This window comes from Natator depressus, chromosome 23 (genome assembly GCF_965152275.1).
Source record: "Natator depressus isolate rNatDep1 chromosome 23, rNatDep2.hap1, whole genome shotgun sequence".
NCBI lineage: Eukaryota > Metazoa > Chordata > Testudines > Cheloniidae > Natator > Natator depressus.
Genome location: NC_134256.1, coordinates 3,926,679 through 3,942,804, shown reverse-complemented (window position 1 = coordinate 3,942,804; position 16,126 = coordinate 3,926,679). Strand labels below are relative to the sequence as shown.

The following is a 16,126-nucleotide window of genomic DNA, read 5'->3' as shown; positions in this document are numbered from 1 at the left end:
GCCCAGTGGGCGGGGCACTTAGGTGGAGCCCAGGACGCCTGGGTCCTATTTGTGGCATGCTGGCCGACCATGGGCAAGTCACGCACCTGCTCCGTGCCTCGGTCTCCCCTCCTGCCCTTTGTCTGGTTACACTGGAAGCGCTTTCGGGAAGGGATCACCTGGGCAGTGCCTCCCACGGATAGCATGCGGCCTGGCAGCGGCACCCGTCCCACTGGGCAAACGCCCGGAGCTCAGTGGCCCAGCTCGATTTCTAATTAGTCAACTGATTTTGGGGGGGGGGGAGGGTGTCCAGGTCCATGACCCCCCTTTTCACCCCACACAGATGGGGGAGGGGGGGTATTGGTCCATGCTGCCTAGGCGCTACTGTAAACATCTACACCAAGTCCCAACCAGCTCTCCGGCCAGGAGATCTGAGAAGCGGGTTCTCGCCTGCGGAACGGCCTTAGAGCAGCCGGGCACGAGCTGAAGTGTGCGGAGTGAACCGGCTCCCGGCTGGTTCCCCCCCCCCCGCCCCCCCAGCTAGGGGGGGCTGGGCTGCAGGAAGCAGTGTGAGAGGCGCAGTAGGGGGTGCTCTCCCCTCGCCCTGAGAGCTCACCCCAGTACACCAACACAGGGCTGGGGGGCGTGGGGCTGCAGGGGAGATTTCAGCAGAACGGCTCGCACTGGTGAAGATTCACTACATCTCCTCCTCCCTCCGTTAAAGAGGGAGAGAGCTCGTAGTCCCTCCCTCAAGCATCCAAGGAACCCTCCAGCAGAACCAGAGATGATCTTCTGGCTACTTCCAATCCCATCCTCCTTCCCCTGACACAACCGGAACAGGGATCTCCCCAAGGGCCCGAAAGGAGTTGGATTGTCGTGGGATCTGGGCACCTCCCTGTCCGCTGGCCACCCCCAGCCCCCATTTCTACCTGGGAAGCTGAGGCTGCCAGGGATTTGAATGCAGGGATCCATTCCTGGGATGCGGAAGAGATCAGCTGATGGCACGAGCCGAAGGGCAGGCTGGAGTAACCAAAACTTTACTCCCTCTATCTCCTACAGATGCATCTGCTTCCTCCTTCCACCCTGGAGAAGGGGGAGAAAAAAGCCCCAAACAAACAGCCCAAACTTGTTCAGCATCCCCCCCCCCCCCCCCACCAGGGGCGGCTTTTCTAAATACAGCACCTCCGAGAGAACCAGGCGGCATTACAGGCCCATGTCCTGTTTATGTTCAAAACAACTCAGTTGCTTATCTACACCCCCCCCCCCCCATCCCCAATCCCTCCCCAGCAGCCCCTGCCAAGGCAGGATGACTGGTTGCGCCTGCCTAACTGTTTGTTTTGTTGGCTGGAGGCAAGTGTGGGAAAAGATCTAGGCTCAGTTCCTGACGGGAAGTGCCTTTTATTTCTTCTTATTCTTTCTATGAAGAATGAGGAAACAACAACAACAAAAAAAAACGGCAAGGGGAGATCACGGGCTGAATTAACGAACCCTTGCTGAGGGAAACAGGACAGCTGAGTCATGGGGGAGGGCAAGGGGCTGTGTTAATAGGGCGGGGGGGGGCGAAGGCATGCAGGGAGAGATGGCTCATCACAGCTCACCCACTCCTTTGGGCTAAGCAGTGGAAACAAGAGGTGAATGTTACATTCAACCCCTAAATTATGTTAATCCCATTAACAAACGGGATGGGACAAAGTGGGGAGGCGAGGAAATTATTCTGACGGGTGAATAAAATATCAATCGACTTCCCAGCTGCACCAGCAGATTGAGTCGGTGGGCTGGTAAATTTCACTCTGGTGCAGTACCGAGATCTAACCCTGGGCTGCTGAAAGCCAGTTACCTTCCAGGCGTCCGTGTGATGCCAGCAGGTACCATGCAGTAATCTCAGTTCTAGCCGGCAGAGCCCACCCGAACTGGAATCAGAGTGAACCAATCCCACCAGATTAAGGAAACGCTGTGTCTGCTCATCCCATTCTGTTTACTTTCCTGTTTACATCCATCCTTGGTCTTGGGATAGGAACTAGGACCCGTTTTCCTGAATCAAAACAGGAACCCTCCTCTTCCAGCCGCTTCCACAACTGCAATTTTAACCTGCATCAGGCAACTCTAGTACACAGGGATTCACCACACGTGGAACTGTCCTTTCCCATCTGTTTCCTTTAAAAAAATACACAAGTCCCCATCCCAAGTGATGACGGACTCTAAACACAGGAGGCTGTCAGTCGCTTCCGGTCATTTCCTTCCAACTTCAGGAAGGGATCATAAAAAAACCAAGGATCTCACTTAAAAATTCAAACACATGCTTTTTTGGCTCCAAATCTACGGTGGGTTTATTATTGTCAGAAGTCCCTTGGCGTTTATACTTTACAATGGCGCTTCGGACAAACACAAGGCTGTTCCAGCCTCACACAATCATAGACCTTGCTGGAGGGGTTGGTGGCCAGTCTGCCCGAGTCCTCGCCCCCCCAGCCCCCCATGTACCAAAACACAGATTGAAGCCAATCTGTTTAACGGAGCAGGTAATCCCGGCTCTGGAGTGGAAAAGCTCAGTGCAGTTGGCGAAGGGACGAGTCGTGGGGAAATGGATGTCAGACAAGAGGTGGGAGGGTGCTACCTCAACCTTCCCCTAGCAAGACAGGGGGCTGGGTGCGGGGAAGGAACGTTGAAAGGAAACGGAAGAGGATCTCAGAATTCTCTGCTCACCAGGGTATGTAGATGACCGCTCCAACAGAGGGCAGAAGGCCTCAGTGACTGTCTGTAGTCTGACCCCTGGCCAGGCAGGGGTCACACTTAGCCCCAAAATGGGAGGGCCAGACGGCCTCGAGTTGGAGGTGCATTTTATAGGTTCACTGCCATTCGCCCCTCTTGTTTCTATATTGTCCCAGTGTGTGTGGCCAGACACCCCTGCCCATCCTGTCTGGCAGGGAGCAGATCTTCGGGACGGCTTGCTCCCCTCGCGCTGAGGGACTGGACAATCTGTGCATCACCGCCTTCCCGCAGCCCTTCCAAAACAGGGTTTGTGGCCCCAGCTACACCGGTCCTTGACAAACCCTGACGGGCCTAAGGTGAGTGCCCTCTTGTAGTGACCGAATGAATCCACTGCCCCTCCCACACAGGGCAGCAGTGGCTTTAGACACCACCTCCTACCCCCACCCACGACTAAGCGGGAAGTGCAAAGCAGGGACGCGTCGCAGGAGTTGCCTGTAGAAAGAGGACCCTTTATTTGAAGCGTGCGTACCACCGTTTCCATTCACGCCAACAGGAGAGTGCGGTCCTCTCTCTCGTCTGAAGGAAACACGACACGGGGGGGGGGGGAGAGAGGGGGGTGAGATCTAGAAGCTAATTAGGGACTGACCCCTCCCCCTGCACCCTTACTTGTACTGAGAGAAGTCCATTTCTCCGCAGACACACAGACCCCACTAGGCCACCGTAGCGCCGGTGCGGGAATCTCTGCCTGCCGGCTCTCCACCCCGCAGAGGGGGTCTGGAAAGGGCTAAGTCTGAAGGCAGTTCTGGAGGCCTTGTAAAGGGGATGCCATTGCTGGAACCCCGCCCCCAGACCACGCCGCTCTGACGGTCCACAAGCGGGCGGGGGCTGCACAGGAGAGAGTCACTGTTGCTTGGACCGAGGCCACAGCCGGCTTGCCAGGGAGCCCAGGAAGAGCTGCTGCTTCTTGTTCTTGGACAGGTCGGCGAGCCGCTGCTGTTCCTCCTGCACGCACAGGGAAGGACACAAACCCTGCGTTACTGGGGCGTGCCACATGGCCCGACGGCACCGAGCTGAGGGCTTCCTCGAACCTTCCGCTATTAGCCGCTGAGCCCTGTCTATGCCACACTACCGGGGGGTGACTCAGGAGTGATTTCAGCCAGGGAGGTGAAGCAATTGTCCAAGTTCCCACAAGGCGTTGGTGTCAGCGGTGGGAACAGGCTCAGGATCGGATTGCCACCCCTGTGCTTTCGCCCACAGCCCATCCTTCCACGGGCGATGCACAAGCGACAAATCATTGCACCAAAATTCAACGGGAAGCGATGGCTCTTACCAGCACACATCCAGCCAGGCTGAGAGGCGAGCGAGCACACGCGAGCTACACACAGGTGAGCCTGTCACTGATATGCTCAGCATCTTGGTGAGCCTGACAGGTGAAATACAGCTGAGGGGCTTGTGGGAACACTGGCTTCTACTCCCAGCTCTGCTGCTGGCGGGCCTTGGGCAAGTCACTTCCCTGCTCCGTACCTCAGTTTCCCCATGTGTACAATACCGATCTCCTTTGTAAAGCTCTCTGAGATCCACTGATGAAAAGCTAGGGCTTTATCATGACGAATGCAACGACTACATTGGTTCTGACACAGCTATCGTTAAAGTGGGACAACCCTTAGCATAGACGCAGTTAGCCTAGTAGCAAGGTACTTATTTCGGGAGGGCTGATTCTGGTAAGTTGCCAAGCCAATATGATATCTGCGTGCAGAGCAGCCCCCAAAGCCAGTGCTCCCACCTGCACCACACCCTCGTGTTGCTGGTCCCTCCCCACCACCGACACATCTGTCTAGGGTCTCCATAGGGCTCACGGCTGTGGCATAGCTCACCACAAGCAAGCGGGAGGGGGACCTTGCTATGTTTTAACAGAGAAAAACCAAGACACTCACATTTCTATTCCATGTGACTGGTGAGCAGCAACCTGCCCTGCTCTCAAGGCCCTCCTCTTACCCTTGCTGTGTCTTGTGTATTTAGACTAAGCTCTGTGGGGCCGGGGCTCTTCTATCTGTGCAGCATCGGCACAGAGGGGCCCCGACCTTGTTACTGGAAGACACTGCTGTAGTACAAACAACACCCCTCCCTCCAAGGCTCTGAGGACAGACTCCACGCTGCCCCCTGCCTTCTGGTGCTGCAGCCTGAGCCAGGGCGGCAGGAGCCGTGAGACCAGCTCCCTTACCTGTTCCAGCTGAGACTGCCTGCGTTTAAATGCTTCCAGCGGGTCGTCCTCCATCGAGTAGTTCTCCAGCACCGTCCTGACATCCTCGACCCCACTCAAGGCAATAGCTGTCGGGCAATGAGAGGCAGGGAAGGAGAGGCTGAGCATGGGTGTGCGAACATGTCAAACAAAGCCAGTCCGGGAGGCAGGGATTCTGCACTGCGTGCGTACAAGCAGCATTGAGTTCCTGCTGGGGGTCAGAGGGTCTAGACCCAGGAGCGACGGATTCTTCCTAAACGCAGGAGGGCCACGAGGCCCCATCCCCTCTGTGACCCTGGCCTTGCCCCACCTCTTCCCCCGAGCCCCCGCCCCCAGCCAAGCCAGAAGCTGGAGCCAGGCCAGGAAGCCCAGGTCCCTCCACCTGCCCAGGTTGGGGGGGGGCCCCCAAGAGCAGCCACCAGCCTGTTTCCCCACGCCCCGGGACGCCCACCCAAGGCAGGTGGAGGGTCCACAGCTCCCCACGTGGCTCTTACTCTGATCTTGCTCTGGCTTCCGGCCTGGCGGCAGGGCTGCGGGGGCCGAAGAGCGGCAGCCGGGCCACGGTAAGAGCTGCCCAGGCAGCTGTGGGGAGCCACGGACCCAACTTCCGCCCTGGGCTGGGGGCTGCTCTTAGGCCCCCCCCACCCTGGGCAGGTGGAGGGTCTGCAGCTCCCCACAGCTACCCGCATTCCAGTTTCCAGCTTAGCTGGGGGGCAGGGCCTCGGGGAGGGGCAGGAGGCCAGGCCTGTGGCGAAAAGTGGCCTTGACCCCCTTGTTCTGGCGCCTCTGTCTAGGCCCCTCTCTGAAATGCTGCCCATTCCCAGGAGAGAGGCCCAGAGAGACCTGCTCTCTGCAGGAACGTAGGGAGCAGCTGCGACATTAGCGGGCCCCTCGGTCCCGGGGAGGGGAGGGGAGCGAACTCCTAGACTTTCCAGATATAAGCCCAGCGTTCCCTCCCATACAGGAACGGGTCAGTCCCTGAGCCAGGTGGCAGGAGCTGCTCCTGTAACCATCCCATGGCCTTACCGAGCGATAATTCAGTCAGATTTCATCGCCAAGCGCCCCCTGCCCCAGCAGCAGCCCCCGGCAGAGGGAGACCCCCTCCACCCCCTTACTCTTCAGGAAGGCGGCGAGGTCGAAGAGCGTCCTGTCGTCGGAGCTGCCGTCCCATTTCTTCAGCGCCATGCCGTTGAAAGGCTGCAGGCGGAAGGCTTCCTTCTTGCAGTCCACCACCACCACCTTGGCGGGGTCTCTGTTCAGGCAGGAAATATCCTGGACGCAGGGACATGGGACAGAAGCTGAAACCTGCGCTCTCCAGCACCCCAGAACCTGATGCAGCTGGCACCACAGGGCATGGCAGGGACCGCCTGGGAGACAGATCTCCCCCTGCCCAGCCTAGGCTGTGCTTCCCTCCCCTCTCCCCCAGAAACTCCTCCACTGCAGCCCTTCTCCTGAACAGGAGGATTCAGGTGTTTTGGCTACCATGCGGGTCCAGACCTAAAGAGCGCTTTGGAAATCAGCGACCCGTCCTGGGCCCAGTGAAGACCGGACAGAATTCCGTACTGCCTAGCACAGCTCTGAGTGCACACGGGTCTGCACAGAGTGGGATCCGAAAGCTCGAAGGGCAAAACGGAAGCTAGTCAGACCCTTCTTCTCCATCCCATAATGAGAACGACTGAGGGGTCGTGTAAAGGTTGGTGAAGCCGGAACAAAAGAGCAACCTGTGGCACCGTGTGTTGCAGAAGGCCAGGAATCCAACAGCAACCACTAGTTCTTCTCTAGCACTTTCCATCCATAGATCTTAAAGTGCTTCACCAAGGATACTGGTATCATTAGCCCCCCCTTTACAGATGGGGAAACTGAGGCAGAGAGGAGAAGCAACTTACCCAGGGGGCTGGTGGCAGAGCCAGGGACTGAACCCAGGCCTCAAGTCCCAAACCAGTGCACTATCCACTTCGGCTGCACTGCCTCCCCCATACACAGTGTCTGGATCATTGCATGACCTTGCTAAACACACTGGAAGGCGGCCGGGGGGGAGGGGGGGGGAGGCAGGGGGCATGTGATTGCTGCAGGGGTCTGCATTCCCTGCTGGGACTGGTAGTGGGGAGGGATGTATATTCACCATGCGCTTCGCAGCATCAGATCGCTGCACATGGGCTGGTAACTGCACAGAAGTGACAACAGGTCAACAGATTTAAGAGCTGAGTTAACCCAGATTTTTTTTTATTTTTTTTTTGGGTAGTACCAGCGGTGAACAGGGCAGTGCCACTACACAGCCTCCAGATCTGATTTACACACTTTTCGCCCCGTCCCCTCCCCTGCGATATTCCAGTCGTAAACAAAAATGTCCCGCTGGGAAACGAATCCCGGTTACGGTACCAGCAAGCTCTTTCTAAAGCAGCAACATCTTGGATGGAACAGCAGGGCTGCTCCTTGCAAAGCCGCCCCGCCCCCTCCAAAATCCACAAACAATCAAAACACAGAGAGAGCTGTCCTGAGAGAAAAGGACACCCTGCCCACCCCGGGACAGCAGATGGGAGGTGAGAGGGAGGGAGGGTGTGTATGTGGGGGGGGAAAGAGAGCCAGAAGGTCCATAGCAAAGTGCTCTATTGTGGAGTGTGGACAGAGGTGCTCGAATTACAGCGCACGAGGCCAGGGCTGGGGAAAGAGAGGGCAGCTTTTCGCGGGCAGAGCGCTGCCTAGATGCAAAGGCGATATGGGACCATTTCACGGATGAGCGGGCATGGCATCACATGGGGACCCAAGGCTAACACTACTGTGCTCAGGGAGGGAGAAAGTACAGAGCAGCTCTGAATTTTGAGCTGCCTACATCCCCAAAGGGGTCTACCCTGCCTGGGAGAGTTTTAATGTCCACCCAGGCAGCTGGGCACGCGTGTCTAGAAGTCACAGAGAACCAAGCCTTTTGCTGTATTCAGACACCCTGAGTTGCAGACGCACAGGTCAGGGCAGGCAAGGCTGTCACGGATCGTCTCCCTATTCGCATTCTGCCACTGCAGCAAGGAGGCAGCAGGCAGATGCTGTACGTACCATCACTCACTGGAGGACAGAGCAAAGTGCAGGAGGGCCCCCCCCTCCGCCCCCGCACACCAGCCGCCGAGACAAACTGAAATTAACATACGGCATGTTTCTGGATGGCTGACAGCTGAGAGGGGCCTCTTGTTAAACACAACCAATGCATCAAGTCAGTCAAGGGAAAGCGCTCTGAGGTTTGGTAATAACCTAGCACCATCAGGCACGGAGCTTCATCATGCTGAAGCAGCAAAGCTCAGAGCAGCTGCTTTTCTTTTAAAGGTGACCTGCACAAGGGAACGAATTGCGTTTCCCCCCCACTTTTCTCCTTTACCTGCCCTCCTCCCCTCCTCGCAATTTTGCTCATTTTTAAAGCGGGAAATATTAAGCCTGATCTTCCCTTGATTGTGCTGGATGACGAAGAAGGGCGGATGAGGAGCCTTTCCAGCTGGAAAGACAGGGGGTCTCTCGAGTGTTTGAGTTTATTGGCCACTGTCTCAAACTAAGTTTTAAACATCTGAAACAAAAGTCACTTTTGCCTCTGAATCTGGCGACATTTCTTTGGCATCTGCAACGTCATCAGTTTGCCAGTTCTCCGTCGGGTCTTGGAGAGCAGACAGAACCGGAGTTTGTCTACATGAGGCCATCCAGGAAAATTCATCCCAATTAGCTTTTAGGTGGATTAGCTAAATTGCATCACACCCATTTGTACAGCCCTGGAAATCCACTCTTTATCCATGGATCTCTGCCTCCGCGGATGCGGTTGTATTGTTTGCCCTCTTCGCAGATCGGATGCAGGTCCGCACTTTTGTATCTGCCCTGGCTCCACCCACATGGATGCTTTTATTCAGACGTAACGGGACTTGAATTCGTTTCATCTTAATTCGCTTCCAAACTAAAATTAAGGTCAACGAATTTAAGGTCACTAATTCTGAGTGAGATTGCCCACACGGGGATGTAATGCAGTTTAACGAAAGGTGTGAATTTAAAGTGGATTCGTTCATTTGATTAATTTTCCCGAGGTTATGGTCCTGTCTACACTTCAGGCCATGCGGGGAGTGTGAACTGCAGAGCACACTGAAGTATTACACTCTAGCTACCCCCAGCACGAACTAAAAGGTACCTAGTTTGCATTAACGTAGAGGACTACATTAGTGCAAACCAGGTACCTTTTAGTTCCCACCCGCAATATCAGTGTGTTCTGTAATTCACATCCCCCCAGTTTGCCCTGCGGCGAAGTGTAGACGTACCCTAAGAGTCCTCATGTCAAGAAGCCCCAGTGTACGAAAACAACTAGAAAACAAAGTCCCCTAGAGGCCTTCCTTGTGTATCAAAGGGCACAAACCCAGCATGCACCCCCTGCCACCGGTCACCTTTCAAAGCCAGAACGGTCACATTCTCTGACAGAGACACACTAGAATTTGCATCGGTGAAGTCAGCAGACATGACTCAGAGCTAGACGGGGTCAAGTCTGCATGAAGCTGGGGTTACTCATTGAAGGAGACTCCATTTCCCTTTCAACCACTTCCCCCAGCAAGCGCCAGGGGCAACGGAAGACTTTGCTGCCACTTCTGCCTCCATCATACCCTTGGATGGGGACTCCTCCTTCATCCCAGCTCAGCAGGTTACAGCTTTCTCAAGAAAAGGCTGTAAAGAGCTTTTTTGGTGTATGCTTCCACAGGGATGAATGGACTGGCACAGAGGCTCAGATGCACACGCTTTTTAGCTGTTGAGGCTCACAACACAAACCGCGGCATCGTGAGCCTCTGATGGGGAAAGACCACAGGCTGAAGTTGACTGGCAGAGCTGTGTCCAAGATTAGTCCAAGACTGGAACAGCCCTGGGAGGCAGCAGGACGGGACTGAGGGGGCATCGGCAGAGCTAGAGGGCGAGGGGATATCAGGATACACAGGCAAAAGTCTGAAAGCAGCACGTTAACCACAAAAACGCATGAAGCGTTCAGACCCGGTCAGTTTCCTGCTCACTCCAGCACAGATGTGTTCTGAGATTATTTTGGGCTCTCCCGCACTAGGAAGCGGCGAAACTATTCAAGCCGGAACCCCCAGTAAAGATACCTTAACGTGGTGTCCATCCATGTAACGGGTGGCATCTCGGAAAAGCCGATAGGAGATGAATCCGTGAGGGTCCACGCTGTCAATGAGGGGGAATGCCGTCTGGAGGAGAAAGAAGAGGGGTGATTCAAGGCCTGCACCAGACAACTCTGCAGGCTTAAATGCATCCACGGCTCTTCCCTCAGAGACACCTTGAAAACCATTAGGGGTCAGCAACAGAGCTTCTGAGCAGTAGCATGTAGGTAGGTGAAGCTAAAGAAAACCACGCACAGGTTTCAGAAGCCAGGGACAACCTGATGCATACAGCTGGTTAGAAAACGGAAATATCTTCCTGTGAAAAATGTAACAGTTTTGGGGGAAAAAAACTCATCCTGAATGGGGTCAAAAAGGCGCCATTTTTCCTGGGAAGGGATTTCCAGAAAAAGTGCATTTTAGAAAAGCAAAGAAAAACATTTCAGCTTTTGGAGGCAGCACGTGAAAGGGACACAGCAGGAGCAGTTGGAGGGCCAGGGTTCTGATTTTCCCAGCAGAAAGCAATCACATTTTGGGGGGTAAAATAGAAATTTACCCATGGAAAATTTCCATTGTGCAAAAAGGGCATTTTCCGACAGAAAATCAGTCAGATGGAAAGTTCCTGACCAACTTTACTAACGGACCCCAAGCATTTCTTCCAGGATGTACGCAAAGCAAACGGACACACTTTTTGGTCGCCCTGAGACACCCCCAAATCCATCATGCACCTTGATGTCACAGAAGACCAAGTTTGGCAGTAGCAACACAAGAAACACGTGCACCGGGGAGGAGGCTAGAAACGGCATTGGTCAGAAACTCTGAGAGGAACAAGGCACGGTTACTCAAAGGTTAGTAATTACCAAGGTCTCCAGCACACCCCACAAAAGTTGGCATCTCCCTAGCCCACAATTCACACTAATATCATGGGCAACGATGAATGGGGCGTTTAATCATTCTGGAGACAGAGAGGCACCCCGTGGCTGTGCACACCCGAGTTCGGGAGTGCCCGGCGTGGACTTCAGTTCAGACATTTCTCGTGAAGCTGGTGCATTTTGCTGGGGCAGCCTGCAGGAATCCACCCCCCAGTGCACCAAAGGGGAAGCTATGCTGGATCTCAGCATGGGCCAGCCATTCCCCTGACGTGCTTTGAGGGCAGCACGGCTTGCCAGATGCATGCTGTTCCCTCAGTAGGTTCCAACAAGGGCAGGGTTTTCTGCCCTGTGGACGCAAACACACCCCCTTCTTGCGGACAGTTCCACCAAATTAGCACGGCAATAGCCCCAATTCAACCGATTGAATGGAGACGATGGGGTCTATATACATTCAAATGAGCAGTGGCACGTTCCAAACTCTGCTATTCGTGCCCCAGCTATTTACTGAAGGAAGGTCAAGAGTATGCGGAGACTCACTGGAAAGACTTTGCCTAGCACAGCAAGGGGGACACTTGCTCTTGGGGGTCTGGGTATAAACAATCAACCCCCCTACACTGGGCTAAACCAACCCCCCCCCCAGGTTTAAAGGCCACAAAACAGGGTGCCCGCCCAATTGCCGGAGTCACTAACATGAAGAGCGCAGCACGTCCCCATCTGTACACTGCTCAGCCTCTTCCTGGTTTGTCAGAGACTGCTGGAGAAGCTCTCAGTCTCCCCCACCCCCTCTTTTATCCAGGGCATGCCAGCTGCACCTGTCTGAGAAGACAGCACCGATCACGCCCCGTGGGGCGCAGGACCCGCCCCCCCCGGCACCACAGCACTCACCATGCCCGTCTCAGATGTAAAGATGACTATTTCATAGTGTGGAGCCAGCTGCTGAAACAGACTGTCAATGCCTGGTCTCTTCTTAAAGCGCCAGCCAGTTACTAGCTGAGGACAAAGGGAGGGACAGAAAGAAAAGCCATGAGATGACAACTCGCTAGGGAAGGACAGGAGCTGATTTTCAACAGAGAGGCTGGTATCGGAGGCCTGGCTGGCATTGCACTGTCCAGCAGGGAGAGCAGCCAAGCACTCTAGGGCTGCCACACAGCATGGAGAGAACACAGGGGGAATAAGGCACATGGAAGTCTTGGAAAGAGGCCAGCGGTTCTTCATGAGATGCCCCCTTCCCCCTGACTCACATATTATCAGAACGCCTAGGAGTCCCGTCCTGCCTTATCCCGTATTATTGTAGGGCCTAGGAGCAGAACCCCATTGTGCCAGGCACTGGACAAACACCGAACAAAAAGACGATCCCTGTCCCGAAGGGCTGACAATCTGAGTGCAAGACAAGAGACGGACACAGACCGATTGGGGGGTGGGGGGGGGAGGTGTACAAGGAAACAAGACGACAACACAGCTCAGCATAGCAGCCAGTGGTCTCATCACTCCAGCGGCCCAACGACAGTCGATTTGTCTGTAGGCCTCCTGGGAAAGGAGTTTGAAGGAGGGATCGGAGGGACATTAATCGGACGGATGTTTACAGAGAGCTCCTCCCAAGCACAGGGGGAAGCATGGACGAGAGCACAAAGGTGCATGTTTGACAATTTCACAAATGGGCAGCCGGTGCCAGGGGCCGACCGGAGGCAGGAGTTAACTTCTCAATACCGAACTATAGAAGACAGTCAGGGGATAGAGACAGGATGGAGCTCGGCTGTTCTCACTGGTGGCAGATGACAGAACAAGGAGTAATGGTCTCAAGTTGCAGTGGGGGAGGTCTAGGTTGGATATTAGGAAACACTATTTCACTAGAAGGGGGGGGAAGCACTGGAATGGGTTCCCTAGGAAGGTGGTGGAATCTCCATCCTTAGAGGTTTTTAAGGTCAGGCTTGACAAAGCCTTGGCTGGGACGATTTAATTGGGGTTGGTCCTGCTTTGAGCAGGGGTTTGGATTAGGTGAGGTCTCTTCCAACCCTAATCTTCTATGATAGGCCATGAAGGGCTTTGAGAATGAACACAAGCATCTTATGTTTGATGCAATGGAGAAGGGGGAGCCAGTGGAAGGATGCAACTCTCCCAAACCCTTCATTACCAACCTGTTTGGGCATCTTCGTTGGCCCAAGCACTGGGCAGGCCTGTTCTGTGGACCACAACCCCACAGACTGTGTGTTAAACCAATGCTCAGATCCCAAAGACGCCCTGCTCTGTGGCTGGTGAGTTAGCAACTCAAACACGCGGGTGGTGTCAGGGCTACTGGAAGTTAGCAGCACTGCTCTGTCCACAAGTTCCCCTCTGTGTAAGAGCAAGGACTGGCCTGGCCCAGCTAGCCTGCTGAAATAGAGTGATCAGCTGTCCTTCAAATCCACAGACAACTCCGGATTTCCCACCATCTCCTGGAATGCTAGCATTTCTCTCCAGTTCTACGGCCTCCCTTCCCTTGGTTACTTACAAAACAGCAATTTGTGATCAAGTTAAATGTGTCCAATTCACAGTAGTTAAGTGGGTCGTGATGCAATGCCCATTACCTTTGGGAGACATCTGGGCCATCCATGGGCCAAACCGGAGTGGCGTCGCGACCCCATGTGCTAGGTCACAATGCCAATAAAATCTGACCTGTTCACCCCGCGGTCTCCATCTTCAGAGGGACAACGGATGGGCCAAACCCAAGCGGCACTGAGGCTATGTGCACCAGGCCACAATACCCGGGCGAGGATGCCGGGCTCAACCCTGCAAGACACAGGAGCCGCTGCTGTCCAGGGTGAGTGCAGGGCAGGCCCCCTTCTCCCCCCAGCCAGGAGGTCGCATTATGAGGAGGGGAGCTCAAATGGAGTCAGGGTCTGGAAAAGTTTGGGAACCACTGTAGTTCAGGACTTCCACAACCAGACTAAGCAGCAGCTCCCAAGACGTGGATCGAAGACATGTTCTACCCCTGAGATGTGCACTGTGATCTAATGACTGCCGAGGGGAAACTGGATTGGGATGAAGATGCTGGCGGGGGAGGGGAAGGGGTTGGATTCAACAGCTTGATCTGCAAGGCGAGTTCTCCATTTGTCGGTGCTCTGTTCCATCTTTAGGCTGGAACCACAGGGCCGGACCCACTGGGTCAGACAGCAGGCCTACGTGCTTAGGGATCACTGTCTGCAGTCATTCGATCCTGCCTCAAGGTGCTGTGACTACTGGAGAGGAGCCCAAAGTTTGAAAGACGGAGCAAACGCAATCCCTCCTCCTTGTCTCTGCTGGCACCACCCTCTCCTCTTTGGCCCAGCGCATCTGCTGAAGCACCACACCCATTTACACAGCAGAAGGCCTGCATGTGTAAGGCACACAGCTGGCTCCCCCACAACCAGATGTTCCCGCCTCTCAGAAGCAGCCTGCTGAGAAGAGGTTTAGTTACTGCCAGCTTTTAGGATCATGCAGACCGGGGTCCAGAGTACGACGCACAGCTTCTGTTTGCTACAGCTGTCAGATCTGCGGGAATGGCCTGGAGTCCACCTAACACTCCCAGAATAAAAGCAAGGGTCGGTTCAGCTGAAGTCAGTGAACTATCCATAAGGAACAGAGCTTTATCAATGCTCTTTGATCCCGACCAAGTGTACCCCTGCAACCCCAGTTCCGGGCTCTTCACACACAGCTTTACTGATGCCAGTCAGTCCTTACCTGCAGCCCACCTGGGCTCTCTGTGCACAGAACTGTACCCCCATTCCTGACTAGCAGTACCATGGTCTTTTCCTAGCAAGCCACTTGTGGTCTGACCGTTGCGTCAACCTATAGAGTTGGCCCTGTATAGGGAAGAAACAGGCGCCACGCTGGGACCACTAATCTAGATTTCACTTACGATCTAGCAGGATCTCAACTAACTCAGTAACCCACTGCCTCTCGTCATGTGTCTGTCGCGAAAGCACTTGAAACACCACTCAAAGAATTTGAGGGAAGGAGCCCTCCTTTCTCGAAACACTCTCCCCAGAAAGGGGAACACAAAGGGGAGAGAGCCTGACTTACCGACCACTCGGGATGGAGCAACACATCTGTAAGCTCAATGACCAGGGTGTAGGGAGGCTGGTAGTATGGTTCTTTCAGGGGGTCTGGAAGCAGCTTCGGGCTGGTGGGCTCTATAATCATCTGCAGGGAAGAGACCCAGGAAGACAGAGTAAAGGAGTTACAGGTGTGTGAGGAAGCCAGATACGGAGGAGCTTGGAGCCGCAAGGCAGAAGAACATGACTATACATGGCTATCCGGCACACTGCATTAACATGCATGGGGGAGATACAGAATTCCTGCATCACGGATAGCGTTCATTTCACCTCTACGTCGAGCCCCGTGAGCTGTACAAAAATCTCCCCTCCACTGGCACTTCCTCCTTCCTTGAAAGGCTTTAGTTCCCAAGATGATATTCTCATGACACTGAATACCTGAGTGTTTCTGACAGCTGACCTCGTAACCTATCTGCTTTGGAAAAAACGCATGCGACTCCCAGTTGTTGTACCAGGCTTCTGTTTAATCACAGGAAACAGGAGAACACTGTTAACACCTTGCTACAGCTTGCCTCAAAAACTAACATGTGGGAGATTTCAGAGAACACAGATCCCTCCCAACCTGGAACAGTCTGCACTCGCTGTGCCCCCCTGAAACCAAGGCTTTGTCTACACTGGAAACTGAGCGACAAAACTTTTGTGGCTCAGGGGTGTGAAAAAAAAACACCCTCCCCGAACGACAAAAGTTTTGCCAACGAAAAAAGCCAGTGTGAACAGCGCTTTGTCAGCGCGAGTGCTCTAAAATGAGGTCTAAAATGGTCCTCCGCTATCCATTTGTGCCTGGCAGCAGCCTTTCCGCCTTCCCTGCGAAGACAGCTCAAAAAGCTGGGAGCGTTAACAAGAACGTGAGCTCCTAATGAGAACCAAGCTGCTTGTGTGAAGAGATTTTTAGCTGCCAAGGTGTAAGGGACAGGCCACGGTTCAGGTTGGAGAGTTTCTACCCTGGAATAGCTGATGACATTCACAACACAGAGAGCTCGACACCTACACGTTCGGGGCAGCGTCAACTGTTGTAGGGGGAAGAACACAGAAGCCTGGATGCTGATCTCAGCAAGACAAAGAGAAAACCTTTTTTTTGAAGCTAGATCCATTTACACTGGAAATAAGGCGTGCATTTTTAACCGGGAGGGTAACGAACCGCTGGAT

General features: G+C 54.4%; 1 protein-coding gene across 1 annotated transcript in view; it reads right to left on the bottom strand.

Moving 5' to 3' along the window:
- Window positions 1-3,276: 3,276 nt before the first annotated feature.
- TIMM50 (translocase of inner mitochondrial membrane 50) overlaps window positions 3,277-16,126 on the bottom strand; it is a 46,916-nt gene continuing 34,066 nt past the window's right edge. The window contains exons 6-11 of the mRNA XM_074938056.1: window positions 14,949-15,068; window positions 11,796-11,900; window positions 10,030-10,128; window positions 6,040-6,196; window positions 4,907-5,013; window positions 3,277-3,687 (exon numbers count right to left, since the gene is read on the bottom strand). Coding sequence (XP_074794157.1) covers window positions 3,586-3,687; window positions 4,907-5,013; window positions 6,040-6,196; window positions 10,030-10,128; window positions 11,796-11,900; window positions 14,949-15,068 — 690 coding nt within the window. The 3' untranslated portion in view covers window positions 3,277-3,585. The remainder of the gene's footprint in view (window positions 3,688-4,906; window positions 5,014-6,039; window positions 6,197-10,029; window positions 10,129-11,795; window positions 11,901-14,948; window positions 15,069-16,126) is intronic.